Raw genomic sequence first — 25,733 nt, forward strand, 5'->3', positions numbered from 1 at the left:
GGACGCTTCCGAGTGGCAGAGAGTGGTCCGGCTTGTTACACAAGTCATTACCCCGCCTATCACCTTGGTAAACCGGTACAAGCAACCGCTCGAGGCAGATGCCCAACTCAAAAGTTTTGCCTAGACCTGGCCCAAGAGTGATGGCACGACCCTAACCACACCGGAATGGCGCCTACAGAGATCGTCGATGATTATTACGCCGTCCTCGAGGTGGCGGAGGCCGCGACTGAGGCCGAAATCAGGTCTAACTACAGACGGCTGGCAAAGATACGCCATCCCGACAAGAACAGGAACAACCCCAACGCCACGGCTCAGTTTCAGCTGGTTAGCAGGTCAAGGATGCAGAAACAGAAGCCATTCCGCTGACGTCCCGACTACTCCCAGCTTCATGCCGCCTACTCCACTTTGGTTGAACCGGCCTCGAGACGTTTATACAACCTCTATCACTATCCATCCCTTCGATCAAAACGAGCGACCACGACAAGCGCAGGGAATCATCCAAAATCCACACCACGAGCCGCTGGAAAGTCGGGAGATTGGGCGGAGAACGCCGGCGACGCCCAGAAGTACGCACGAGAAATCCAAAGGCTGGACCAGAAGGTCCAGGAGCTGCGCCAGAAGAAGGCCGCGCTCGATAGAGACCTGTTCGAAGCGAACCGGGCGCTCCAACGCTGCAAAGCCGCGCTCGGCAAGCTACAAGAGGAGGCGCGCAAGGACGAGCAGGAAGATGCGGCCCGGAACACCTGGTTCGGCTACCTCTTCGGCACGTCGCTATCCGCCGAGGAAAGGGAAGCCCGGTCGCGGCGCGCCACCGAGCGCAACACGGGACGGATCGTGCGGGAGGCCGAGCGAGCGCGTCTCCAGATGAGCGCCGACAGACTCCAGAGCCGGATCGACGATCTCGAGGCGGAGATCACCAGCGCGCTAAGGGACCGGTCTTCGGCGGAGAAAGCGCAGGCAAGGGAGCAGGCCCGCCAGGAGCAAGCTCGGCAGCAGCAGGCGGCGAGGGAGGCAGAGGCGGAGCGGGTGCGTCGGGAGAGGGAGTCGGCGCGGAGGCAAGAGGAGGAACGGGCGAGGCGCGAGGCCGAGGCTAAGCGGGAGGCTGAGGCTAAGCGGAGGCGAGAGCAGGAGCTCCGCGAATCCGTCGAGCGCATGCGAAAAGAAGCGGCGGCTAGAAAGGCGAAAGAAGTCGAGGATAAGAGGAGGCAGGAGGAGGAGCGGCTGGAGAATCTTAGACGTCTGGTGGCGGAAAAGCTGGCGGAAACGAGGAGAGAAGCCGAGGCTAGGAGAAGAGAAGAGGAGGCACGGAAGCAGCTTTCTGAAATGCTGGAACGGAGGCGTGCGGCTTTGAAGGCTAGAGAAGCAGCGGCAAAACGGAGAAGAGAGGAGGAGCTCAAAGGTTATTCTGAGCAGTGGGAATCGGCAGCTGGGGACAAGGACAATGGAAAGAAAGAAGGACAAGCCTCAGCGAAGCCAGGAGCGAGTCGAGGCGGGCATGGGGACAATCGGGGGAGGGGCAGAGGGGCAAAGGGTGGCGGCGGCCGGGGAGGAGGGGCCACTGGTTCGTCGAAGGGGCAGTCCGCGCACTGTCTGCACAAGAGGTGGTGGGAGCATGAACTTGGGAGTCACGAATGCCAGAACTGTCTACGTTCAACACCGAAATTTGCTTTCCGCTGTCCCGGTTGCCGGATGCTCGCTTGTGCGGAGTGTCGGGACATGCTCAGAGGCAACAGCTGGGGGAAAGCGCCGGCGGCAACTGCGCCTAGCGTATGATGCCTTGGTCAAGCCAAGCTATGATGCGGAATTGCAAGAGAAGCACAGGCTGTTGGCTCTTTAGGTTTGACTATGACTAGTTGGGAAAGCTGGGGTATGTTTGAAAGTGGCAAGTGGCGAGTACAGAGACAGAATGCATTCTTCGCTATGTATAGCTCCATCAGTTTGATTAGGCTCCTGTCGGGCCGGCAATGAATGCGAGGGCCGATAATTAAGGTACTCTATACCCTAAGGTACATGAAGGTGTAACGTTTGGGCCGTGCTCCTAGATATCCAGATCCCCAGTTCCGAACACATCGTTGGTCAACACTTCCAGCGACAGCTCATCGGCTGTGTGAAGAAAGTAAAACCCTAGCCCGGGTTCCAAATTAGTACCTGCATCGCATGTCACCTGCCGATGCGAATGGATGTATGCATTGGTACTGATTCAACATCTGTAAAAATGCTTCCCCCACTAGAGCTACAGATGAGAGGGCATACTGATACGTATGCTATAGGAATAGAAAGAGTCAAACCTGAGGATGACAATAACAGCACAAATCCACCCCTGGTATCTAACGCCTTCCCAGTGACCCATTACTGACGATCAAGCACAGAGAAATATCTCCGTGACGCCGAAAGAATTCGCTACCTAACCACCCGGGATCCTGTCGTTCTCGCGGCTCAGCGGCCCAAGGATCATGCTCGCGACGTTGCTCCTTATATGTTTAACATCGACAATGTCCCTAGCGGCTCCTGTCAGTGGGACGCACGACTTTCAGTGGCATGGATACCAACAACTCACCAGCGCTCTGCCCCGCCAAAGTCATCCAGCCTCTGCAAATACCGCCGGCCGTTCTCATTATCCCCGAACCGAACAAAGTGCAGGCTGACCTCGCTGCGGTCCAGCTTCCGCTTCTTCATCTTCTCGATCAGCCTCCGGACCTGCGTCTCCACGCCGCACGCGTCGTCGGTGCTCGCGGACCGGCCCGTCGGGGTGCGCGCGTCGGCCCAGTTGCCGTCGGTGAAGATGTAGACGCTGACCTTGTGGCGCGCCAACGGGTTCACGTTGAAGCCGCAGACGCGCAGCGGCAGGCGCGGGATGATGACGCGGTCGATCAGCTCGGCCACGCGGCCCTCCATGAGGTGCGGCTCGCCGAGGTACTCGCACTTCTCGACGAGCTCGCGCAGCCGGCGCGTCCGCCGCGCCCGGTGCACCCGCCACGGCCGCGACGCGAACACCAGCTCCACCTTGTCCGGGTCCAGCCGCTTGGCGATGCACGCCAGCGCCCGGAACCCGTCCCGGATCGCCCCCTGGTGCTCGCTCATGCCGTGCGAGTCGTCGATGAAGAAGAGCTGGTCGCGCCCCCCGAGGTTGTGCTCGAGGTGCTCGACGAGGCGCGCCGTGTCCGGGTCCACCGGCTTGCCGGCGCGGCTGGCGGTGTGGAAGTCGATCATCTGGGGCACAAAAATGCTGGGGCCTATGGAGGAGATGGGTGAGGGGTTGGGAGTTGTGTTGGGTGAGGTGCCGGACGGCGGTGGGCGAGAGCTGGATGAGGCGTTGTCAACGGTGAGCCTGGAGTCGTCGCGCTGGAGCTGGGGCGGACCGGCCGCTTTGCCATCAGCGTGGTTGTCATGTGGCGGGACAGTGATCAGAAGAGGAGGTCTTCGAGTAGGCTCTGAATCCACAGAAACGAGACGGCTGGCATCGGTGACTGGCACAGGGTCGTTGGTTCTCGACGAAGCTAGCCCTTCCGACCATACAGGAGATGAAGCCGTCACAGACGAGGCAGTAAATAGCGGTTTGGAGGTAGGGGAGGTCATCGGTGGGGAGGGAGGGTGATGAGCGGGCGGAGACATCATGAACTGCTCAAATCTTTCTAGGATATCCTTCGCCCGCCACCGGTCTTTGGGGACCCGGATAAGCATGTGCTTTTCAATCAAGCCCAGCACAAATGGAGTGACCTTGTCGCAAGGATCGCAGTGTCGCTCAAATTTCCTATGTTCCTGCGCAACGATAGGGAGGGGTTCGATGCTGTCGTGAAAGCAGCCCTCGTAGCCGCTGCCCAGGAACCTGGTCAGATATGTCTCGTGGTAGGCCTTGCGTGACTCGAAGTAGTTTTGTTGCATCCGGACACCCCCAATAACCCAAGCTACCGTATGACTCAAGACAGCCCCGGTGGAGAAGATGTCTGCTGATGTATTGATCATGTTGATTCCTCTCTGACGTTGAGTCGTGTGGTGACTGCACTCAGGTGAGCCTAGAGATATTGATTATCGCGACATCAGCAAGACGATTCGAACAAAGATACCGTAGCGGGGCGGGCTCACTGAAGCGCTGGTTCCCATAGTGATCCAACCCCACGGACCCACTGCCGTACTCCTTAGCGGTTCTGACGCGGCTATGAAGACCAAAGTCGGCGATCTTTGGCGTGAAATCGTAATGGGAGCCCGATGCGCCCTTCATAAGAAGAATATTTTCTGGCCGAATGTCTTCGTGGATGCTGTCCCCTCGCTTGAGATTAGCATGGATTGTGCTTGTGTCAAGGCGTACGACAGATGCGTTCTTACCCCCTGATCACCTCGTCGTTCTCGTACGAGATGAGCTCGTGGATCCTGCCCAGTCCGTTGAACAGCTGAAATAGACTCTTCCAAAATGTTTCGACATCTTCGGCGGTGGGGGGCTTCGGTGTATTTTTGAAGAACTCGCCCAGATCTCCACCGTCGACGTATTCGAGTATCAGGCAGTACGACCCAAGCTGTTGGAAGGCACCGTAGAATTCGACCACGTTCGGTGAAGGGTTGATGTTGAGTCCCCGTAATGCGCGCAGCTCGTTGGCGTAATAGTCTTCGTATTTTTTGTTGTGGTAGGCCTTGACGACAAAGGTCCGTTTGGAGGGGCAACCGTGTTCATCCTAGCGACCGTCCCGTGTTAGTGAAAAATGAGAGGGAGAAGAATGCTGCTTGAGGATAGGTGAACCTACGCGCGGCACTAGATTGTTAAATTCATCGTGGATGGCGGTCTTGTGGATGCTCGCGGCGCTGCTATGAGCGATCTGGTGGAGCCCATCGATGGGTAGGATGCATTTATCGTCAAGATGGCAGTCCTGAAGCTGGCTACGAGTGAAGTGGAGCGGAAAGAACTGCCACTGATAGGCCGAGATGTCGTGGAAGATATCACGGTAGAATTTCTCGTTGGGCCACTCGCTGGGCTGGTGGCGCAGCGGAAACCTGTCGTCCGAGATGTTGCGGCGGATGAACAACGCTGGTAGGTTGCCGACGGCGTTTGGTCCGATGTAGGCGAGCGTGGAAAGGACTCGCAGATAGTTCTGTCTGATGATGCCAATGTCGACGTTGAGATGGCCGTGAACGGCGCGAACCACGCGAGAAACTCGGCGCGGCGTCCAGTACCCCTTGAGAGCGCTCAATGGTATGTACTCCTTGGGGTTTCCTGCGATGTCGTGGCCGATGTGCGCGTCTTCTGTGCGGGCGACGAAGTCAGTAAATTCGGAAAAAGGATCCGGGTCAATGCTCTGGTCGGCCATGGCGGAGCTGCGACAGAGTGCGGGGGCGGAGGGGGAGCTGTGATATGAATTCTCGAATGGCAGCTAAGAGCTGGACAGCGTCCTAGGAAACCCGCCTCGGCGACCCGAAAAATTCGCCATACACTTGGGTAACTGGGACTGGAGCGACAGAGGGAAATGAGAGCGAGGAAAATCAGCGAGACAGAGGAAACCTTAATCATGTGGTTTACGGGAGGGGGAACCTGCATTGACCTGAAATATGCTTCTCTTCAGCCAGAGCCTTGTCCCCGATTCTGAGAGCAGTTCGTGGAGGCGCAAGAACCCGCCTGCAGGACGGGTGGCAAAAAATGTGTGTGGGCGCTTACCGCCAAAACCCACCCCCAGCTACAGCAGACCTTAGGAACACGGCAAGGCTGTTGGCGAGATATATCATATATGGGACCGCTGGGACCTTAACCTAACTCAAGTGAGCTGATCATCAAGCCCAAATATCTGGCCAAGGGCCCTCTTGAGCAGAATTAAACCGGAGACGCGGTTCCTGGTTTCCGGGTGCATGTGACGCACTGGTGCTGTACATGTACATACAGTGGTAGCCGGGAGGTTGTTTTGTGTAGCCTGGGGAGTCTTGGCGAGGGGCACATTGGCTGCACAGCCTCAAAGTTGCATATCAAGCGTTGGCGCTTTTAGAAAATCACGCCATGCCCCCAGACGCTAGCACCCAGAGGTCAGGCACTTATTGTATGTACAGTACCTACCTTGCCTGAAGTTCCGTGCTCGTTCAATCCTAAATCACTCGTGCATACCCAAGGTAGGTATGCTTCTCACCTTTCCTAGGTTTGGATACCGGATCAGAAAACAAAATAAAGATAAGGTGAGGTACCTACGCCAAACAACGCTCTGATTACCGTATGATTACCTTGATTACCTTGATTACCTTATTACCTTATGTGGGCACGATCCCAAGGCTGGCGCCGCCCTTTCCCTGCTCACCCACCGGCACCTGCTGCGACTTAAACAAGACTCCCTTCTCATCCGCATATCCGTCGGGCAACCCGAGTTTCTGGCGGTGCCTGCGTGCCCAACGCCGGGCGACCCCATACATGACGGCCCAGCCGGCAATAATAATGGCCATCATCGGCAGGCAGATAGACAAGAAGAGCCGGATGCCCTCGCCGCGCACTACCCAGTCCGAGCCGAGCTTGCCGTCCTCGTCCCAGTGGAGCACGCCGCTGCTGAAGAAGGTCTGGGCACGGGAAGCCGCCGTCAGAAGAGTGTCATGAACCGTCGCGCCGCTCCACTGCGCCCCCCGGTGGCTCTGGTAAGATCTTACCGCGATGAAGGTGCCCGGGAGGAAGATGAGGGTGAAGATGGTGATGACGTGCATCGAGAGCGTCTCCTGCTTCGTCTTGATGGCGATTGTGTGCATCTTCTCGGTCCACTCCATCATCTGATCGGTCGAAGTCTGCGCCAGCATCTGGAACGCCTTGGATGTCTGGATACTAGTGTGCTGGTTTAAGGATTCAAACTGGAGAGGCACTGACGGTGAGCAACGCGGCTACAACCTGGTGATTCACCGCAGCTGCAAGGCCACTTACGATCTGTTTATCCTTTTCGACAGTGCGCGAAAGATTGAGAAGGCGACGGCGGTACACATCTAAATCTCGGCTGATGTTGCGCACGCGACGGTAGAAGTTTGCGAGGTCTCCTCCGTATTTCTCCTGCTTCAGGAGCGTTGTGAACGCATGCGATGAAGCCACCGTCTTGTACTGCTCTTCGACTTGCGCAATGACCTCTTTGCTCTGCTCGAGCGCCATGAGGGACCGATCAATCTCGTCGCCGTTTAGGCTGAGCCTCTGTAGCTCGCCAAACGAGAACCGATCCTCGATTTCCGCCAGCTTGCTGATCAGCGGGTCGGGCTCCTCTTTAATGTCTTCATTGCCGGGCGAAAAAGCTGGCCGGTTCTCCAGGCCGGATGCACGCCGTAGGAATCCCGACAATGTTCGCGCGCTAGTGCGGCGCGGTGACGCGGGGCTCCGCGGCTCCGGCGAGGCCGGCGAGGCCGGCGGAGGGCCGTCTTGCTGGCTAACCTGACCCAGAGTTGCCGGGCTGGATGCCGTGCTTTGCATCGTCCCTTGGCGGGAGCCTATAGTCCTCATAGTGCCCCGGCCGGGCAAGCCGCTGCCGTGCCTGGAGAGGCTCCCGGCAAGGTGCACGGGGTTGGTAACGTCGGCCACAGGAGCCACCTTGGCCGCTACAGACTTGGACCGTAGCGTCTCCTCCATGTCGTCAATGTACTCACTCCAGTTCTCGGCGCACCACTCCAGCATAATAAGGTGGACCTGCAAGCTTGCAACCAGGGACTGCTCGGGTGTCCTGGGCGTGTCTGGTTGTAAGTGCCTGCTTCTCTCAGTCGCTTCTTTCACACGCTTCGACAGCTCGCGGTTGCCTTTTAGGAATATAAACACGGACCGACCCGTCTCGAGGTCTAGCGAGTGGTATAACGATGCGTGACGCAGAGGCCACGGGTTCCTGTCTTGCGGGCTCTTTTCGACCGTGAGGAGGTTGAAGGCGTGCTGGATTTGGACACCCGACCTCCCTAGATTCAGGAGACGGAGAGTCTGGCTGCCGGCCTCAACATAATTCTCCGCTCTGAAGAAGGCATGGCTGAGTGGATGTTGCCGGGCCTTAAACATAAAAACAAAGTCTAAAAAAGATGGCATGACTTGGTGATGCGTCAGAAGCAGCGTGAGCTGCTCCCGAGAACAGCCTAGGCGGTCTCGGGAGGACTTCGAGTGCAGAAAGCTTAGTGACGGTCAGCAATGTCCGGCGGGAGCGGCAAGAGAAGGGGAGTCGGCTAACATGAATCTCCACCAGGGATCTTTGCCTGTCTTTCTGAGGATCTTGCGAAGTGTATCAACATCGTCAAGTCTCGGTGCCGGCTCAAACGATGTTGCGTTGTCGCAGAGATCGAGGACGTAAAGTAAGCGGTACGAGTCGTGGAATAGACCTCCTTGGTCCAGCCGTGTTTGGAGAGCCTTCTTTGTATGACTGAAAACCTCGGTTCTTAGGATGTTCAGGGGGTACTCATTTGACTGCTGGCAGCATGCTTCGAATTGCGCTAAGAGATCATTGGGTTGTGCCATTTTGTTGTGTCAGAAGAAAAAAAAAAACCCCAACCAAGGCAAATACTAGTTCAAGATCCCTTTGGGGAAAGAACAGAGACCTGGCACCGTTGCTCTCGTCTTCCAGGATGGATATACCAAACCGGTGCTGTCAAAGTTTAAGAGGTCTTAGTAGCTACGAGGCTCCTGATGAGGGAGAGTGAGGAGGTTGAGGGGCCCGACCCAATTTCGCCAGGGCAGACTGCCACAGATGGGGCTCTGTAGCCAATCAATCAGGTAGTCTCCTGTGGCTTTACGACACCTTTGCCCCGTTCCGGCATGTGGCACCTGGTATCACCAGAGCCCAGCTGACAATCGTATTGCGCTCCAATTGCAGGCGTCCAATTTGGTCCGCGCGAACTTCAGCACGCCAATAGGCTAAGATGGTACATGTCTATACTCATGTGGGCACAGCCCTGCGCCACCCGACAAACCTGCCCCTCAGCACCAGGCCTCCGACACCGCCCAAAAGTGATTAGATGCCTACAAGAATGCCTCGTCTTCAGAAGGGGGTTTCCATCTGACCTTGTCCTCAATTTCATCCCTTTGAGTCTACTTATAGAAGTTAACCACGTCACGGGCCTGCGCTAACATATAAATAAAGCAGAATGACACTGACTTTTGTCAGGGGTTGCGGCACGTCAAACGTGTAGAATTCTCTGCCATCTGCGGAGAGCTTTGTGGCCATTGTCAGCAACTAATTATCCATGCCACCGATCGATGGAAAAGGAAAGGAGCCTGTCTCACTTTAACCTTGAAATCCGCGTGTTCGGGAAACACCTTACGCAGATATTCCTCGAGAGCGTCCGCCCGGAGACGGTAGGTAGAAAACGAGTCTTGAACCATCTTCGCCTCCTTGCCCAACCCGTTGACCAGGGACGCAAAGCAATGTAGGAGAGGGCCGTCCCACATGCACCGAGTCCGCGTATTTAACCTGATTCTGCCCCGCTCCCTTGGTGCCAGACTCGCAGGGCAGCAACGCACAAACTTGGGGAGCCTCGTTGGCTCTCGTTGGTCGGCAAGCTTGGCCCCCGCCCCGGAGATATGTTCCCGGTCTGACAAGACACCAATGCCTTGCATAAATGTAACCCTTCCCCTTTCCGTTGTGATTCGTGACCGTGCAGTTGGGCCTAGCAATCGCCCTCCTGCCGCAGATACTGTCAGTACCTTATCTTGGCAGCTGCTGTCGACGATGGCAATTCAAAAGAGTCATTGCGACCAAACGCAGGGCGGCCTGTAGTACATGTCCTTTAAGACCGAGAGAGTCGGTGCTGCAAGCTAGTGGCAATTCTTGTCATGGAATTCAAGGCACTCTAATGACTGCCGCCGGTCTGGCCAGCGGTTGGATGGCGCTGTAAAAGAAATGCTTTTTTCTGTCCAATGCATTTGAGGAATTACCGTGATGCCTTGCTACGGCTGTGCCTTTTGATTACTACCCAAATGGCTTTGCAACAATGACGCTGAACTGCGCTAGCCCCCGTGTGCGGCTCTTGTCCCATATTTACAACTTGTACGTCCAACAGCGTGTCACGGTCATAATACAAAACCCTTGGGAGCAGCCCACCCCAAGGCAGAATCTCATACTGACCGATGACTGTAACTTATTTGCTGGTGGCAATTTGCGAATAGGAGAAGACGCAATGACAACTTGAACGAATCGCAGGAATCGCCCCATTACCTAATTAGCGCCTTTGCCCTACGTTGCTGAATGGCCCTAGATAAACTGCCACGAAGCCGGCTCACATATGCGAATCCACGTTGGCCACGTGCATCAACAGCTCCTCCAACCCAAAGGGCGAGAAGTCCATCGGGTCCGTGGCATACAAGTTCTGGCCGGTCATAGCGAACGGCTGCGTCAAGTCGTCCAGATCGGGCACAAGAGCAGGCCACCTAGGATCCGCCCATCCGTTCGGCACCACCACCCCAGGCGCAACCATCAGTTGCTCCGCCCCCGGCATGGCCATGCTCTCCTGCGACGCCACCTCCGGATCGGCGAGCATCTGCGCCCCGACACATCTCCCAGCCGAGTCGCGTACACCAGTACTAGAACTACCCTGAGCCGCAGCTTGCCCCTCCCTTCGTCGCCGGCGGTGCTCCTCACCATCCCCGACGTTGTTTCCATTCCCATTCCCGTTCCCATTCCCATTCGGCCGGGCCATGAGGTTCTGCAAGCGCGTCTCGATGCGGGCCAGCTTGCCGCGCAGATTCTCCATGCCGCCCCAGAACGCGATGTAGCGGTCGATGGTCAGCTTGAGCAGGTCGAGGTTCGAGCGGCGCAGGCGCTTGTTGAACGAGGGCGGGCCGAACACGTTGCAGGCGCACTGCGCCGCTGCCGCGAACCACAGCGTGTTGGCGAGGAAGGGGTTCACGTAGCGGTAGTGGTCCCGCGCGCTGTTGCGTACCACCGTCACGATCTCGTCCGACGCGTTCATGTAGTTGGACCACTCCGAGTTCGCCTGCTGCGCGGTCGGCGCCGAGTCGTCGCCGTCCGCTGCCACTGTCCCTGCCACCCCCGCCGCAGCCGAGGACGGCGATGACGGCGCGCCTTTGTGTTGCTGCTGCGCGAGCCAGGGCGCCCGCGCGCAGATCTTGTGGTGGTAGATCATGAAGCGGCAGAGCTGCGTCATCAGGTGGAGCGCGTACTTGTCGGCGTGCTCTTGGCGAGGACTGATACAGTCGTGCGGCGAGGATTTAGGTCCGAAGTCGAGGGTCTCGCCGTGATAGGCCAGGCTGGCGGGGAGCGAGGTGACGGTGCAGTACAGGGTGTTGGCCATGATTTCGAGTTCTTCGTGGTTCGCGTCGACGTGCTTGTCGTTGAGCAACTGCATTGCCGACCCGGCCGGGTAGACGATGCGCTGCGTGTTTCGCATCAACGAGTTCATGACTATGAACCATGCTTTTGCGCTTTGGTTACCCGACTGCACCAGGTGCTTCCACCGGAGACTGCAGTCCTCGGCCAGGAAGCAACTCTCCTGGTACACGTCGTTGAACCAGCAGCTGTCGGGGACCGGAAGCATGGTCAGGTTCTGGCTCCCGTCTATCGCTGTCGGCAGCCGTCGTATGGTGCTGGCAAATATGTCCATCTCCCAGATCGCCCACCATGCTCTCCGCCGCTCCTCGAGCAGAGCCCAGCGCTGCATGTCTACTGTAGAACTATTTCTAGTCGATGCTGGCTCATGGTTTGCGTCGACGATGTGCAAGTTCATGTCGTACGCGTACCTGATGCAGTCGCCGAGCTTCTTCCATGACTTTGACCGGACGCTTAGCGTCAGTTGGTAGAAGGTGACTAGGACGCATGCCTGCAACAGCCAGAACGGGGGCCGCATGTCTCCATAGCGGTCGACGGATTCGTCCAGCTGTGACGATGCAATACGCGCAAAGTAGGATGGGCTGGGGCAGTCGCTGGCTTGGCAGTGTCTCGCCGAGAAAGAGAATATGGCTGCTATGAGTGCCTCGGCGTCTGAATGGTGCTGCATCACGCCAAACTTTGGCTCGATGCTACCTGGCCGGAACAAGGAAAAGGACGTCATGTTGGTAAAATACGACGCCATCCTGCCCAACGGTATTAGTAACGGAAATGCACTTGGAGTATGGCCATGATGTTAAGATGGACGCCACACAGCTGAGCACGAGCACGAGCACTCACAACATATCATACGCAACTCTAGATATCTTGAGTGCCTCACAGACACTCTGGATAGTTATCCTGCTCGCTCCGTCTCGATGCCCAGGCGGGGTGTCCACGGTGGACGGAGTCTGTGGCCGCGTCTGCGCTTCATGTGAGGGATACATTATCCGCGAAAATATCGGGGCGCTTGTTGCATGGTCACGCGGTCTGCCACTGGATGGTGATGACATGTCCGGCCCCTCTTCGAGCGTGGTATTACCATCTTCTCGGGGAATTGGGCCACCGGCGGAGGATGTGGCGGAGTTCCGTCGGGCATGATCAAAAGAGGCAGCTTGCGTAGACGCGCTCAGTGAAACATTGCGACCAGACCTACTGGCGAGCGGAGGGTGATCGAGCTTCCTACGCTTAGTCCTCGAGCCATGCAGAGAGCCTAAGGTGCCTAGCTCTGTTGTCAGTGTCCCTGTGATTTGTTGGAAGAAGTCAGGACTGGTGTTATCGACTGACCAGTTTTTGGACCGGGCTTCTCCGAGTGGGTTGGGTACGTGCAGACGCCATTGAACTTGTGGCAGAGAGAGCAGATTGGGAGTTTGCGGTCACTGGGCAAATCTCAGCCACTACCAGGGTCACGATGCCAATCATTATCGCGGTACCATTTTATTTTCCGTCTAACGAGCCGACGAGTTAGCAACCATGCGGCACGTAGAGTTTTGACTGCTTACGTCTTGCAAGCATAGCAAGCCAATCTGGCGGCTGACGTGCCAGACGGAGTGTCGGGCGCCGCTGGTATCGCTGTCTCGCTTTGGGTTGCGTACGGCTCCGCCATGACTCCGGGATCCGTGCAAGAACGGTGCGGCGCATCTCTGGCTCCAACTGCAAAGCGGTGGGGTGGATAACGGAGGAATTAGTAGGGAAAAATTGGCCCGATGGCTACCTACTTAAACACCTTACCGCCACTTCAAATTCGACCGAGGGGTCTTGGCTTTGGAGAAATCGTGCCGATTAAGCGATCTGCAGTGACTTATTAAGTGCGGGGGCATATGGCAGGGTTCCTGATCAAGCGCTAAATTGGTTACTCCAACTAAACTGAGGTACCCCTGTTAAGGTTACAGATAGGTACCTAGTGTACATAGCAGTTCACTCAAACACCATCTTATTCTGTATCGCGCCAATCCCATCAATGGCAACCTCGACGACATCACCATCCTTCAAGAAGCCCTTGGGTTCCATGAACAGCCCAACTCCGCTCGGCGTTCCCGTCTGGATAATGGTCCCTTTGCGCAGCGTTGTGCCCCGGCTCAAATGCGCGATGATCCTGGCCACGGAAAAGATCATGTCCGACGTCTCGGTCTCCTGACGGACCTGGCCATTCACTCTGGTAACTAGGCGGAGCTTCTGCGGGTTGGGGATCAGGCTGGATGCCACCACACACGGGCCGATCGGAGCGAAGCCGTCAAACGACTTTGCGTAGCAGAACTGGCCGCCCGACGTGTCGGGGAGCTGGAAGTTTCGCGCCGAAACGTCGTTGCCGACCGTGTAGCCGAGAACATACTGCAGCGCGTCCGCCTCGGACACGTTCTTTGCGTCCTTGCCGATCACGACCGTCAGTTCGCCCTCGTAGTCGAGCATGCCTTGAGCGTCGGGGTGGATCGAGACGTCGTCGAGAGGACCGGCCAAGGCGTCGGCTGGCTTGGTGAAGACGACCGGGTATGGAGGAACGCGGAGCTATGCATTTGTCAGTTGCCCCTGTAGTTGTACTAGTTGCATAGCCAGATTCGGATCGAGGGATTGGAGACATCATACGTTTGCTTCTGTGGCATGTTTCTGGTAGTTGAGCCCAATGCAGACGACGAGGGGAACGCTAGGAAGAGGACACAGTAGCTATCGTCTCCGAGTCAGCTTCTTTTCGTTCGCTCCTCGCCGGGCGTACGTAAGGCCGATACCCACCCTCTGGATCTTGTCTGTCCTACCGGTACCCCGAAAACCCCTCTCAATGTCACCCTCAAGGACCTCAACCTCGGCACCCGTCAAATTGCCGGTTGGCTTGCTCTTCAGGTCGCCGAAGCCGGTTGTGCCCTGGGCATTAATAAAGCGCACGAGTCGTTGGAAAGACATGGCTGCTCGGCGTTTTGTTCCTGTCACTTTTGGTTGTGATGATTCGGCAGCTAGGGTTTGTGCCGGCCTTTCGCGCGTGTGGAGGGAGATGGCAGAGATGAAGCACCACTAAGCGGTATAGTACCTAAGTACGGTATGTAGGGAGTATGGCTTTGGACTGCTCATACTGTTTATACCTGTATTCCTCCCTGGTCCGGTCATCGGCATCCCCAGACCTTCAACCCCACTCTCGGGCCAATTACGACACTTTTGGGGTAATTCCACCGAACTCTCTGTCCTTCCCCTGAAACCTTAGATGCACGCATCGCACAACAATAATGTGGTTCTTGAACCCTACAATGCTGACGCTTTGAGGCTCGAGAGGTATTAAGTTGTAATCAATTATCGAATGGTAAACGCAATGACCAGCATAACAGCTACCTATTCCTTCGGCGTCTCGTACTTGGAAAAAACCTGCGCTTTGGCCCTATCACTCTCGCTCAGAATCGTGGCTACCCTCGCCTCAGACCTCGGCGTGATAGTGCACGGGAAGTCCTCTGCGCAGACCAAGAAACCGGCGCAGTATGCCTTTTCGTTGCTGACATCGGGCTCGATGACCTTGCCCGAAGCGTCCCTACCAGGTCCAATGTTGAATGCCCACACCAGCTTTGAGATGGCCAGGAACAGATTCCTCTCGGCCAGGTGAATGCCGGGACAGATTCGCCTGCCGCTGCCATAGCCGTAATGATCACGATTAACATACTCGCCGCTTGCCAGCTCAGGAGCCAGTGCCGTGATGCCCTTGTAGTGGTCCGGGTCGAACACGTCCGGGTTGGGGAAGCGCTTCTCGTCATGGTGCATTCAGAACGCATTGATGAAGATGTCGCTGCCTTTGGGCAGGAACATGCCATCTACCCAGTCGTCCTCGGCGAGAGAGTGTGGGAAGGCGAGAGGAGTAACGGGCCGCCATCTGTGTGCTTCCTTTACACAAGCAGCAATATACGGCAGCTTAGCGTAATCGTCCCAGGTCGGCGTCCGATCCTCGCCAACTACCTGGTCCATCTCCTGCTGAGCCTTCTTCAGCACCTCAGGCCACTTGGTCATGGCGTGGATAAAAGCGATGATGATCGAGCTGGTCGTGTCGGATCCGCCCTCCATCACGGTTCCGCACAGGAAGTACAGGCCGTGTCTGTCGAGGCCAACCTTTTCACCCTGGTCCAGGATTCGGTCGAGAAAGCAGTCACGGCTCCCCAAGTTCTTGCGCCGCTCAATTCCGTATTCAACCCACTCGCCGTAGAGCGCATTCATCTCGTCGCTGACCTCTTGAGCACGAGACCGCCACATGCCGAGGAACTTCTCGGGAACGTATTTCAAGAAGGGGAAGACGTCCACCGGGGGCGTGTTGCCGGCCTCCATGACCTTGGACCATTTCTCCATGAGAGAATACAACTTCACCATATGCTTGGTATGGATGGTTGGTGTGCGGGTGCCGTAGACTGCGCGGGGGCGGTCTATGTCAGCAAGAAAGCCCACAAATGGACACGATTGAGGACACAACGCCGCTTACTCAAGCTCATGATGATGCTATTACTAAACCTCTTTGGGTGCTTCATGTGGCCCTCGGGCTGCACGACAAAGTCACGGAGCATCTGGGCCGCCTCGGCGTTGACGACGTCGATGTGATGTTTCACCACCATCTGCTCCATAAAGTATTGGTGCACCAATTTGCGGCACGTCCTCCACTGGTCCGAGTACTGCATCAGGAGGAGATGGTCGCCGCCCGAGATGATGCCGTTACCGACATGGGAAGGTGGACGGCGGCTGTAGAGATTCGACTTCTTGTCGACCAGCTGTTTGATGAGGCGCGGGGACGATATGACAATGGATGTCCCCGGGCCAACCTTGAGCGAGAAGATCTCGCCATACTGTTTGGCCCACTCGGCGAACTTCAAGTGGGTGCGTTTAGTTGGGATCTGATGCAGATTGCCAATAACTGGAAGTGTTGGTGGTCCTGTGTAGCGGTCAGCAAACCTGAGAAGCGAGAATCTGCGCACAGAACCACTCGCCTGGTGGAAGTCTTGGGTCTCGTCTTCCAACAGAGAAGAAGAGATAGATGGCTGCGAGGCCAGCAAGCAAAACTAGCCCGCCGAGGAGGATCATGATGGTGCAGCGCCAGTTATCCAGGCCCTGTACGACTATTCAAGATGAAGTTGAGAAGGAAATGCTGATGGGAGACCAGGCTGGTGTTGTCAGACTCTGTGACCGCCTGGCTTTTATCAGCGTGTCGCAATTGCACTAACAACACGGTTCCATTGCTCCTAGTCTAGACGGCCAAATGCTGATCATGCCTGATCCTGGGTAGCGTGCCCTTGCCATCGGGCAGTTCCCCGCATCCCGGGGAAACCAACGACGCCAAGTTTGTGGGGGAAGTTTGCGGGGAGGATCGCGGGGAAATTGGGGAATTGTGGGACACAGGGTCTGGGCCCGCAGTGTGCAATGCAGGCAATGGCCTCCGGGAGTCAGTCCCATCATCCGCAAGGATGGGTATGGCGCCATTGGTACCGCCATTGCATGACCCCCGGAATCCGGGGTTGGGACAATGGAAGCGGACACCGGCATGCGTTCTCTACTGCGATATTCTGCTAGTAGCTACGATCTTAGCACAGCTCATCGGCCCTCGCTGCATGCAATTCCCCCAACTTGGGTTCCATCGTCCTCTAAATTTTGTTCTTCCTGTATTTAGCACTCGTTTAGGTACTGTACCACGCATTCCTCTAAGTTGAGGAGCCAAATTCCCAGCAAGTACACACAACTCATCTACTTAGCTATGCTGCTTACCTAATCTTTCCCAATACACAAAACCCTCCTCATTACGGCTGCTAGTTTCGCCTCGGCGTCCTTGATTATCGACTTTGACCGCCAAGCAACGAACCGGTCAGGCCGAACCAGGATACACCCGTCCTCTTCGACCCCCCGCCGCTTGGCCCAGTCGAAATACACGTCCTCATAATCCTCCTTCCACCCAATGGAATAGCTCTTGATTTGAACCCCAACCTCGTGCGCCACCTTGCCCGCAGCCTCCTTCCACGCCTGCCCGCCGGGGCCCGTAAGGAGACAGAAGCCCCCGTGCCCGGCCAGGTCGATGGTGGAGAACTGCTTGCCCGGCGCCCGCGTGTTCAACCACGCGTGCGGTAGTCTCATGCCCGGATACGTGGAAATAAGACGCTGACGGACTGCATCCTCGGGGAGCCGGGGGGCGTCGGGCTCGTCGGCTAGATAGACGGCATCTGAGCGATACTGCTGGTTCATTTCGATGCCTAGGCCGTGGAACTCGGTCCCCGTGTTCTCGATGCCCTCATGGAACTGCTGCCTCCGCCTCCGGCCAACATCGCCCGTGTCTTCGAACTCGGCGAGCAGTGCTCTTCTCTTCTCGAGGTCAGGCTCGATCATACCAATGGCCTTCATCCACGGGAGATGGTCACGGAGACCTTGGTTCGCCCGCGTTACGATATCGACCCCAACCGGCTGCCGCTCGGCGTTATAGGTGTCAAGGAGCGCCGGGCCTGCGCTTCCAGACATGACGTACGAGATCTTCCATGCCAGGTTGAAAGCATCTTGAATGCACGTGTTGGAGCCCAGACCGTTGAATGGCGGATGTCGGTGCACCGCGTCGCCGAGGCAGAATACGTTTCCATCCGAGTAATGCTCGGCCACCGTCTCGTTGATCCACCACTTACTAACGTCTAGAATCTCGACATGAACCGAATCGTCTCCGATTATCTCCTTAGCCCTAACAAGGTACTCTTCGTTTGAGGCTATCATGTCATCAGCCGTGACGTCGGCCCCGGGACGCGGTAGGAAGATGAACATCCATTCGTCCCAAGGCCGGACCATACGCACGATGCACGCCCAACCCCAAGCTGGATGTTCCCTTTCGGGTTGGAAAACCCAGTGCAGATTTCCAGTCCGGTTCGTCACGAGGTGTGATAGGTCGGCCTTCAGCAGCACGTTGAGAGCTAGTCCTTGACCCGGTTTCTTGATGAGAGGGATGCCGAGTTCTCGGATCACCTGGCTACGCGCGCCGTCGCAGCCAAAGAGGAACCTGGATTGGATCTTGTATGTCGTGTTGGACAGGTCGTCCCGGATGTGGCTGATGATTACGTCGGGCGAGGGGCGAGTGAAGGTGAGAAAGCTCGTATTGAACCGCAGAGTCCAGCCGTCGTGCACCGCCCTCCGCGTAAGGATCGGCTCGAGCTCGGTCTGCGGTAGGTCGACGTGGTCGCAAGGGCTTGCTGCGTCATAGTCGCCCTATTCCGAGTCAGAACAAGTACGGGACGTGCGCCGGGCTGCGGCGCTGTGCTAGGACTTGAGTTTGCTTGCCTTGCGGTTGGGATCGTTCCCCCAGGAATAAAGGCGCGCGTACTCGTCGCCGGCCATGGAATGGCACCATCTCGTATGCATCATGTTGTTCCCCGCTGTCGCAGCTTCAATACACAGCCTGTCCAAGCCAATGTCCCTCAGACACTCGAGCGCAGCCATATTGGTAATGTGCGCTCTGGGCGTCTCGGCGCACCCTGGCGCGGCCGAGATGATGATTCCTTTCCGCCCTTCGGTATTGTCAGTACCATTCCTGATCCTCCAGCACCTTCACAGCATTGGGACCATACCATGTGATGCAAGAAAACACGCCAACGAGGCGCCAGCGGGGCCGGCTCCAACGATCAATAGATCAGTCTTGATAACGTCGTCGCCCATTCTGATTTGTGCGCGTTCGTGTTCGGTATGTGTGTATGAGTGTGTATGGCGTAATAGTGAATGTCTAATCTACGGAGAGAAAAACTTAGGTACTTCCCAAAGTTGAATGAATTCTTGGAGACGTTGTATTTTTGAGAACCTTGTTTACCCACCCCCAGTCCGCGACCGGCCTCGTAGGGAGATGTGACGATCAAGTGTCAGCCATGACAAATGGGATTGACAACTACCGCGCTGAGGGTCCGAAGTGGATCCTGATCCGAAAGTGTGGAGAGCCATATGGTTAGGGCAATTGAAGGTGGCGATATTTGAGCATGGTGTATCCATCCCTATGTGGACTGGCCACGTTCTTGGCTAAGCACGACTGGCCTCCTCTACTTGCTTCTACAGGCTGTGACGCCCATATAGTTTTAATACTTCTTTATCTAGCCAAGTATTCCTCGAGATCAAATGCGGGTTTGAGGCTTGAATGCATTGTCCGGGTCAGAAGAAAAGAAAAGGAAAAAGAAGGCGTATCCGGGGGTGGTTTGGTGGCTGCGTAAGGTACCTTACCTTACTCAAGCGTACGAGAGATGCAACTTTTGAACCCTTACTCTTTGGTCAATCGCGGGCAGTGCGGAGAATCCTTGTTGTGAGGCGGCCAAGATCGACCGAATTGCGGGGAAATCCGGCCACTCGGCAGGATAGGAATTCGACCGCTTCGTTGGGATTGACAAATCGGTCGAACTTCGGACTGATGTCGGAGAGCAATAGGTGTTGTCAACATCAAGTTCCAACCCTGCAACTGCCATGACCTTCCTATGCGTCCTGTGATCTTCTCTTCTTCTGCACCTCCCAGGTCTTCATAAGCGCCTCAAGTTTGCCGCCACAAACAACAGGCCCACAGCTTACAACCATAGGTAATAGGAACAGAAGAGCACTACAAGATACCTTAGGAACCATGGCTGCTGAGCAATCTCCCAAGATCCAGCTCGTGCGTATCGCGCATGTGTACTACACACATGTCGATCTCGACCAAGCACGTCAATTCCTCCTTGACTTTGGCTTCACCATTGCCGAGGATAGGGGAGATACAGTTTTCTTCAAGGGCTATGGCACCGAGCCGTTTGTCTACTGTGCCACCAAGGGCGCCTCCAATGAGTTTGGTGGCGCCGGCTTCGTTGTCGAGTCCATGGCCGACCTAGAGCTGGCTTCCAGGACCTTACCCAAGGCGACTGCGATAGAGGAATCGGATGCACCCGGCGGCGGCAAGCGCGTAACATTCAGAGATCCCGTCGACGACTTCCCTTTCCACCTGGTCTACGGCCAGACACCGGTCGAGAAGTCGGCGCATCTGCCCGAGCTCAACTACAACTATCCCGAGACCAAGCACCGTGCCGTCAACAGGACACAGCGCTTCAAAAAGGGCCCGGCGCCAGTGCACAAGCTAGGCCACTTCGGCTGCTGTGTCACCGACTTTGCCAAGACGTTTGAGTTCTACACCACGCGCTTCAACCTCAAGCCGAGCGACCTGATTCACAATGCCGAGGGCAAGGACATCACCACCTTCCTCCATCTAGACAGGGGGATGGAGCAGGTGGACCATCATACATTCTTTTTCTTTGAAGGTACGGGACTGAAGCCCACCCGGCCGGGATCAAGAGACTCCCTCACACTCAACCACTTCTAGGACCCAAGTATCATGTCCACCACTCGAGCTTCGAGGTGCACGACTTCGATATCCAGTCACTGGGCCATCAATGGCTGCGCGACAAGGGCTACGATCTTGTCTGGGGAGTTGGCAGGCATGTCCTTGGTTCGCAGATCTTCGATTACTGGTAAGACAACTCCGTCTCTCCAGCTCGCCGTGCCCTTCTGACTCGGTACAGGTGGGATCGCTCGGGTTTCATCTTGGAACACTATGGTACGTGAGCTTCTTATCCGTGTGGAACGAGAACGAACTGACCCTTGGGTAGTGGATGGCGACCTGGTTGATGAGACGACACCGATTCACAGGTCAGAAGCCGGACCGGATAGTTTGCATGTTTGGGGACCTCCGCTACCACCGACATTCTTGCAGTGAGCATCGTGATGTGGTTGGTTGTTGGGTACCTAGATTTTGTTTATACTCAGCCCCGTACTTACTAGTTACGCGTACGGTGCTTCAGGTTACCTAAGGATTTGAAGAAGTAGGCTATGTACGGAAATGTTTCATGCTTGGTTTGTTTGTAGCCGAAACGAGCACCCCGGTAGACTCCAGATATCCCGTTTTAGAAGTGATGCCTAAGGTAGCGTACTGATAGTTGAGCATGATGTCCCTTCCCAATTGCCAAATCATCGTAAAACTTGCATCAATAATTGTTCCGAGTGATTGGCCCGTCTCCCTGAAGCAGCTTTCAGCACCCGAAACGTACCCTGCCGCTTTGCTTCGACTCTGGATGCGAGCGGCGCTCAACTTGCTCCAGATAGGTGCCATTACGATCGACTTGGGGTGCGGCTGCTGTTCCAAGTAGCTGGGGTTTACTAGCCACTCGTTGATAACGACCGCCCCAGACGAAGCCAGCCAGCCACGCCCAAATCCCGCCCTACCATTGCCCAATGGAACCTGCTAGCTGCACAAGCCTTGTTGCTTACTTTTCAGGCAATGATCGTCATTACAAGACATTTCATGTCTTGAGACTGCAGCGCTGTGTGGTACTAAAGGCTTAGCTTCCCTTACAACTCGCCATAATTCGACGCCACTGGCTGATGGATGTACAGACAATAATTAGCGAAGGAATTTGTTAAATGGCGAGACCCAGTCAGCATTCGGATTGGTGAAGGGTGCGGGGTGTGCCGCTCGCAAGTGGCTGTCGCTCTTCAACTCAACTCAATCCTCAACGCAGGTCTTCGTTGTCCATGTTAACCATGGGCCTTACGCCCCGAAAGGCGAAAAAAAGCCGTCCAAACGGCAAAGCCACCGGCCAAATCACCGTAACCACCCTCGCTACTCGCCCCAAAATTCCGCCCAGCGTCGGCAACAGCCCCAATCCTCCCGCCCTCAGCGCATACCTCGCCTCGATCGGCCTCGCCCACTACGAACCATCGGTCCGCTCTGCCATCGCCCAAGGCGCCCACGATATCCACGCTATCATGACCAGCCCTCTCCCCGTCGACGAAATCCACCGTCTGGCAAACCATATCCGTGACTTCTCCGCCCACGCGCAACAAGCCACCAGCATCATGTGGTATTTCTTCTCCCTTGCCTTGCAGCGCAACCAGCACTTCATCACGGGCGCTTACCTCTGCAACGACCCCTCGGGCCGCTTATCCGCCTACTTCCGTGGCATCGGCACGCCCCGCCCCAGCAGCCATCTGAAGCGCCACAGCGCTCCCGGATGCACCGGGGGGGTCGATCTGCATTCTTCTTCGGCGCGGAGGAATCGTCCGAACACGGGCCCGCCGCTCCCCCACGGGCACCGCCATGTTCTGTACATTGCTATTTCCGACGACCCGCGCCGGGGGAACTGTCTTTTCCTCAAGCCGGAGCGATACGGCGTGGCGGGAGTCCGCAACTTCGCGCACCACGCCGCGCAGTACGCCAAGTCCCTCCGGCGGAGGCACACATTCGGTGCGAATGAGGTGATGGGCATGCGCAAGGAGCGGATTCCCGACCGGTTGGTGGCGGCGTTTGCGGCGGCGGTAGCGCCCCTGCCGGATGGGGTTATGGCTATCGCAGAGGTGGGACGCCGCGGTGAGGGGGAGGGTATCGGGGGCATGTATGACTTTCTATCCTCGAAGCTAGCAGATCCTGATGCGCTTCCTGAAGCTGCTCGCGGGCCTATGCGCGCCCTGTTGGATCTCCTAGTGTCCGAGTATGATTTTGTTGCCTACCGTTTTGGCAACGAGGTGTTTCTCGACCTCCCGAGTGAGTTAGCGGGACCGCTGCCCGAAGCACCGGGCGTGAGTGGACCATCTCCGTTATTGCGGGGGCTAGGGGCAGTGCTAAGGGACAAGAGTTATAGCTCTACATGATGGGGTGCTGTTCCAATATGAGTGATCATTAAGGCTGCGGATTCTTTCAACCGCCAAGTGCAACAGCAACATGGTGTAACGTGACCTGGTTTTACTTGAATTGAATTGTCCAAGTCGAGTTTAATGACACCAAATGTGCTCCTTACGAGTTACATTACTTAAAACATGGCCCAGCACACCAAGTCTACTGCCGACGTTAATACCTCTCTACACAAAGAGAATAATAAAGGCGCGCATTAGGTAGAACCCCAGCCCAGGTGATAGTTCGGTTGGGATTGCTCGGGTCTCCGCCGGCTCAGATCCCCAGGTTCAGCCTCATCGGTGTCAGAGGGAAGCTCGTTCCCCCCCCAACAAAAGCAGTCAAGACACCTAACTTGCCTGTGGCACCTTCGAAGCCGTACAATGCAGCCCAGAGGAGTGCTATACGGTTGACCGCTTGCTCGATGAGTAGAAGGGCTGGTTTCATGTGAAATGGTGTGACAAAAGCTGCAGTTGGGAGCCTCGAAAGAACATCCACGGTCAAGGACTTCATCGAGGATATTAGGAGAGCGTATGTAGAATCCCGAGTACGTTTCAAGGGTCTCTCTTCGAGAGAGGATATTTGGGCTACGGAGAAGTGTCCAAGCCCTTGAGCTGATAAAGATGCGTAATGTTAGATAAGGAAATAGGTCGCTGATGCAAAATTAGTGGTTAAGCGCAGTTTGTTCAATCCGTTGTCTTGACACTCTATCCCTTGAGTTTAGGCTTCTTAAATAAAGTCGACGGAGTTGCGATCCAGACAGCGTATTATAGCCAAATCTTATGTTCACTACTGGATGGTTACATGCAAGTGCGAGTTCCGACGCGATCCATGTTGTTCACGATGTATCAGTTGTCCTATAAGTTGCTCCAGTGTTAGTAAAACGGCCCTTAGGCCTTTTTCGGTTATTTTGTCGCATATATTGTCAGGTACATTCCCGCAATACGTAAGCTAATATCTAATAACTATGTTAGTTTAAAGCTATAAATTTTCCTAGCGAGTCCGCTTGCAATAATCCTGTCCTATACATATCAATACTTAAATTATGCAACGCTGTTTCCTTTATCAGACGGCCAACGGTCAAGACTCTAAAATGGGTCGTTAGGTCCAGCTTTAAAAGTAGCGTAGCAATTAGCCAGGGGCAATCTACTTTGTCTACCTCGTTTAACTCACCTAAACCTAAAGATCCGTTGCTCGAAACCTCGGTAGACAAAGATTGCTCTAAGATAGCGTTCCAGATACTTTCGAATTTAGCCGTGCAATGTGAAGTCGTCTGGCGTCTTGCAGTTGGATCAGTCTCTAGTCAAAGGACTTGTACTCCTGCGCCATCTAAAGGGCAGCGTTGTTCAACATCAGGACTTATCATCGTTTCCGATTGGTGCTCTGAGTCGAAGCACTTGTACCAAAAGCTAGAGTCCGACCTGGGCGAGGTTCGGAGCAGTCAACCCTCCTCATACACCATGTTCACCGCATAAGCCGGGCTAATAGGAGTCCGTTACTGATTACCCGGAAACCACCCGCTTCGATCTATCCTGGCAGTATATATAGTACTAAGAACCGCCGGAGGGCTACGTCAAAACCCGTCATTTTCTGCTCACTGCGTTGGCGTCAGTTTGCGTTGGTCATTTTCCCCTCCGAATTCTCCAAGATATGTAAGCAACTTATTGCAATCCCACTAATAGCTAAGCGCTAAGAACGCGAACGCATAGTTTGTTATCACGATGCAATCCTCTTTGCTGCTTCTCACTGTCGTAGCCATGTCCGCACTGGCCCTCCCAACCGTCGATACCGACAACACAGTCGACTATCAAATCCGCAGTGATCTCTCCGCCAATTGCGCAACCGTGTGTCGCATTTGCACCGACGGCACCGATGTCTGGGACTGCTGTGCATGCGGTAACTGCTGCAAGCCGTAGATGGCAGGTCAGTGGAACCGGGCTGTGCTGAACAACGCTGTTGTAGGAAAGTTGGTAGGGCATGGTTTACGCGAGGAATATTGCACAAAGGGATTATAAGATGCAACCACGGGTGGTAGTATGCGATCAAGAAAAGCTTCTTTACGATTGACTCTTATTGTAGGTTGATAATGCCTTTGCCAGGAGGCGTTAAGTTGGTGTGCTCGTTACAAGATAGGGCGTATTGAGCGCGGTAAGCCGGGTAGGTGGTCTCTCCGTTGCTTACCTCTGGGCAGCTATCCTGGGCATGATCCAGGGTCGGTTGTAATATAAATCGCAAGGCGCTGAATCGGCACCTGTACAGACGAGTTGTACCGCTCATCCCATCCTGCTTTTACCCGCTGGTCTTGGACTTCAGGGGCCATCGAGCGCGGATTGAATTACAAGCAGCTGCCCCAAGACCAGCTTCAGCGCCTTATATTCTTTCATGCAATTCGGATCGCTCATTTTTGCCGTATTAGCCCGCTTGTCAATGGCCTGCCCGCCAATGGCGCACCAACCGCGCCAGAACCGGGTTAATACCCTCGCGACATTAAATGGTTACTCGCGGGCTCAGCGGATGCGTGTGCTATGCGGAAATAAGCATTAATTGACTCCCCAACGGTTTGATATCGAGCCTGGGAGCGGGAACATTCCGCCCATTCACTGGTGCTTTAATTAATTAGTACTACGTAGTCCGTGCCTCGAAACGATTTGTATATTATGATTGCACAACCCAGATGTAGTCTTTTTAGCACGCTTCTTCGCCGGTACCCACTCGAGCATAGAATCTGTAGAAAGTCTCGCCATGCGATTCTGTCGTCTCACTTCTGCCATCTTCGTTGGCCTGGTCATAGCTCTGCCTACCATCGACCAGCC

The 25,733-nt window shown here is 55.6% G+C and overlaps 10 protein-coding genes across 10 annotated transcripts; 3 read left to right on the forward strand and 7 right to left on the reverse strand.

Annotated features, from left to right (window-relative positions):
- Positions 1-165: 165 nt before the first annotated feature.
- MFIFM68171_09660 (uncharacterized protein) lies at positions 166-1,773 on the forward strand (the record flags this gene model as incomplete). Its single annotated transcript, XM_071065079.1, has 2 exons — positions 166-324; positions 385-1,773. The coding sequence occupies 2 exons, from the start codon at positions 166-168 to the stop codon at positions 1,771-1,773; spliced, it is 1,548 nt and encodes a 515-aa protein (XP_070921180.1).
- A 631-nt stretch (positions 1,774-2,404) lies between these two features.
- MFIFM68171_09661 (uncharacterized protein) lies at positions 2,405-5,297 on the reverse strand (the record flags this gene model as incomplete). Its single annotated transcript, XM_071065080.1, has 5 exons — positions 2,405-2,498; positions 2,558-4,013; positions 4,084-4,256; positions 4,324-4,667; positions 4,737-5,297. 5 exons carry the CDS (start codon positions 5,295-5,297, stop codon positions 2,405-2,407), a joined length of 2,628 nt encoding a protein of 875 aa, XP_070921181.1.
- Positions 5,298-6,219: 922 nt separating this feature from the next.
- On the reverse strand, positions 6,220-8,419 carry MFIFM68171_09662 (uncharacterized protein; the record flags this gene model as incomplete). Its single annotated transcript, XM_071065081.1, has 4 exons — positions 6,220-6,519; positions 6,607-6,801; positions 6,872-8,078; positions 8,136-8,419. 4 exons carry the CDS (start codon positions 8,417-8,419, stop codon positions 6,220-6,222), a joined length of 1,986 nt encoding a protein of 661 aa, XP_070921182.1.
- Positions 8,420-8,920: 501 nt separating this feature from the next.
- MFIFM68171_09663 (uncharacterized protein) lies at positions 8,921-9,283 on the reverse strand (the record flags this gene model as incomplete). Its single annotated transcript, XM_071065082.1, has 3 exons — positions 8,921-8,989; positions 9,057-9,113; positions 9,185-9,283. The coding sequence occupies 3 exons, from the start codon at positions 9,281-9,283 to the stop codon at positions 8,921-8,923; spliced, it is 225 nt and encodes a 74-aa protein (XP_070921183.1).
- An 893-nt stretch (positions 9,284-10,176) lies between these two features.
- On the reverse strand, positions 10,177-12,229 carry MFIFM68171_09664 (uncharacterized protein; the record flags this gene model as incomplete). The annotated part of the gene is made up of 2 exons (XM_071065083.1): positions 10,177-11,989; positions 12,084-12,229. 2 exons carry the CDS (start codon positions 12,227-12,229, stop codon positions 10,177-10,179), a joined length of 1,959 nt encoding a protein of 652 aa, XP_070921184.1.
- A 970-nt stretch (positions 12,230-13,199) lies between these two features.
- On the reverse strand, positions 13,200-14,177 carry MFIFM68171_09665 (uncharacterized protein; the record flags this gene model as incomplete). The annotated part of the gene is made up of 3 exons (XM_071065084.1): positions 13,200-13,787; positions 13,866-13,943; positions 14,010-14,177. The coding sequence occupies 3 exons, from the start codon at positions 14,175-14,177 to the stop codon at positions 13,200-13,202; spliced, it is 834 nt and encodes a 277-aa protein (XP_070921185.1).
- Positions 14,178-14,597: 420 nt separating this feature from the next.
- On the reverse strand, positions 14,598-16,316 carry MFIFM68171_09666 (uncharacterized protein; the record flags this gene model as incomplete). The annotated part of the gene is made up of 4 exons (XM_071065085.1): positions 14,598-14,999; positions 15,144-15,652; positions 15,724-16,167; positions 16,223-16,316. 4 exons carry the CDS (start codon positions 16,314-16,316, stop codon positions 14,598-14,600), a joined length of 1,449 nt encoding a protein of 482 aa, XP_070921186.1.
- A 678-nt stretch (positions 16,317-16,994) lies between these two features.
- Positions 16,995-18,911, reverse strand: MFIFM68171_09667 (uncharacterized protein; the record flags this gene model as incomplete). Its single annotated transcript, XM_071065086.1, has 3 exons — positions 16,995-18,464; positions 18,537-18,763; positions 18,824-18,911. The coding sequence occupies 3 exons, from the start codon at positions 18,909-18,911 to the stop codon at positions 16,995-16,997; spliced, it is 1,785 nt and encodes a 594-aa protein (XP_070921187.1).
- A 937-nt stretch (positions 18,912-19,848) lies between these two features.
- On the forward strand, positions 19,849-20,970 carry MFIFM68171_09668 (uncharacterized protein; the record flags this gene model as incomplete). Its single annotated transcript, XM_071065087.1, has 4 exons — positions 19,849-20,515; positions 20,578-20,725; positions 20,777-20,811; positions 20,864-20,970. The coding sequence occupies 4 exons, from the start codon at positions 19,849-19,851 to the stop codon at positions 20,968-20,970; spliced, it is 957 nt and encodes a 318-aa protein (XP_070921188.1).
- An 824-nt stretch (positions 20,971-21,794) lies between these two features.
- Positions 21,795-22,901, forward strand: MFIFM68171_09669 (uncharacterized protein; the record flags this gene model as incomplete). The annotated part of the gene is made up of 1 exon (XM_071065088.1): positions 21,795-22,901. The coding sequence occupies one exon, from the start codon at positions 21,795-21,797 to the stop codon at positions 22,899-22,901; it is 1,107 nt and encodes a 368-aa protein (XP_070921189.1).
- Positions 22,902-25,733: the final 2,832 nt, after the last annotated feature.

This window comes from Madurella fahalii (genome assembly GCF_045866475.1).
Source record: "Madurella fahalii IFM 68171 DNA, scaffold_5, whole genome shotgun sequence".
Taxonomy (NCBI): Eukaryota; Fungi; Ascomycota; class Sordariomycetes; order Sordariales; genus Madurella; species Madurella fahalii.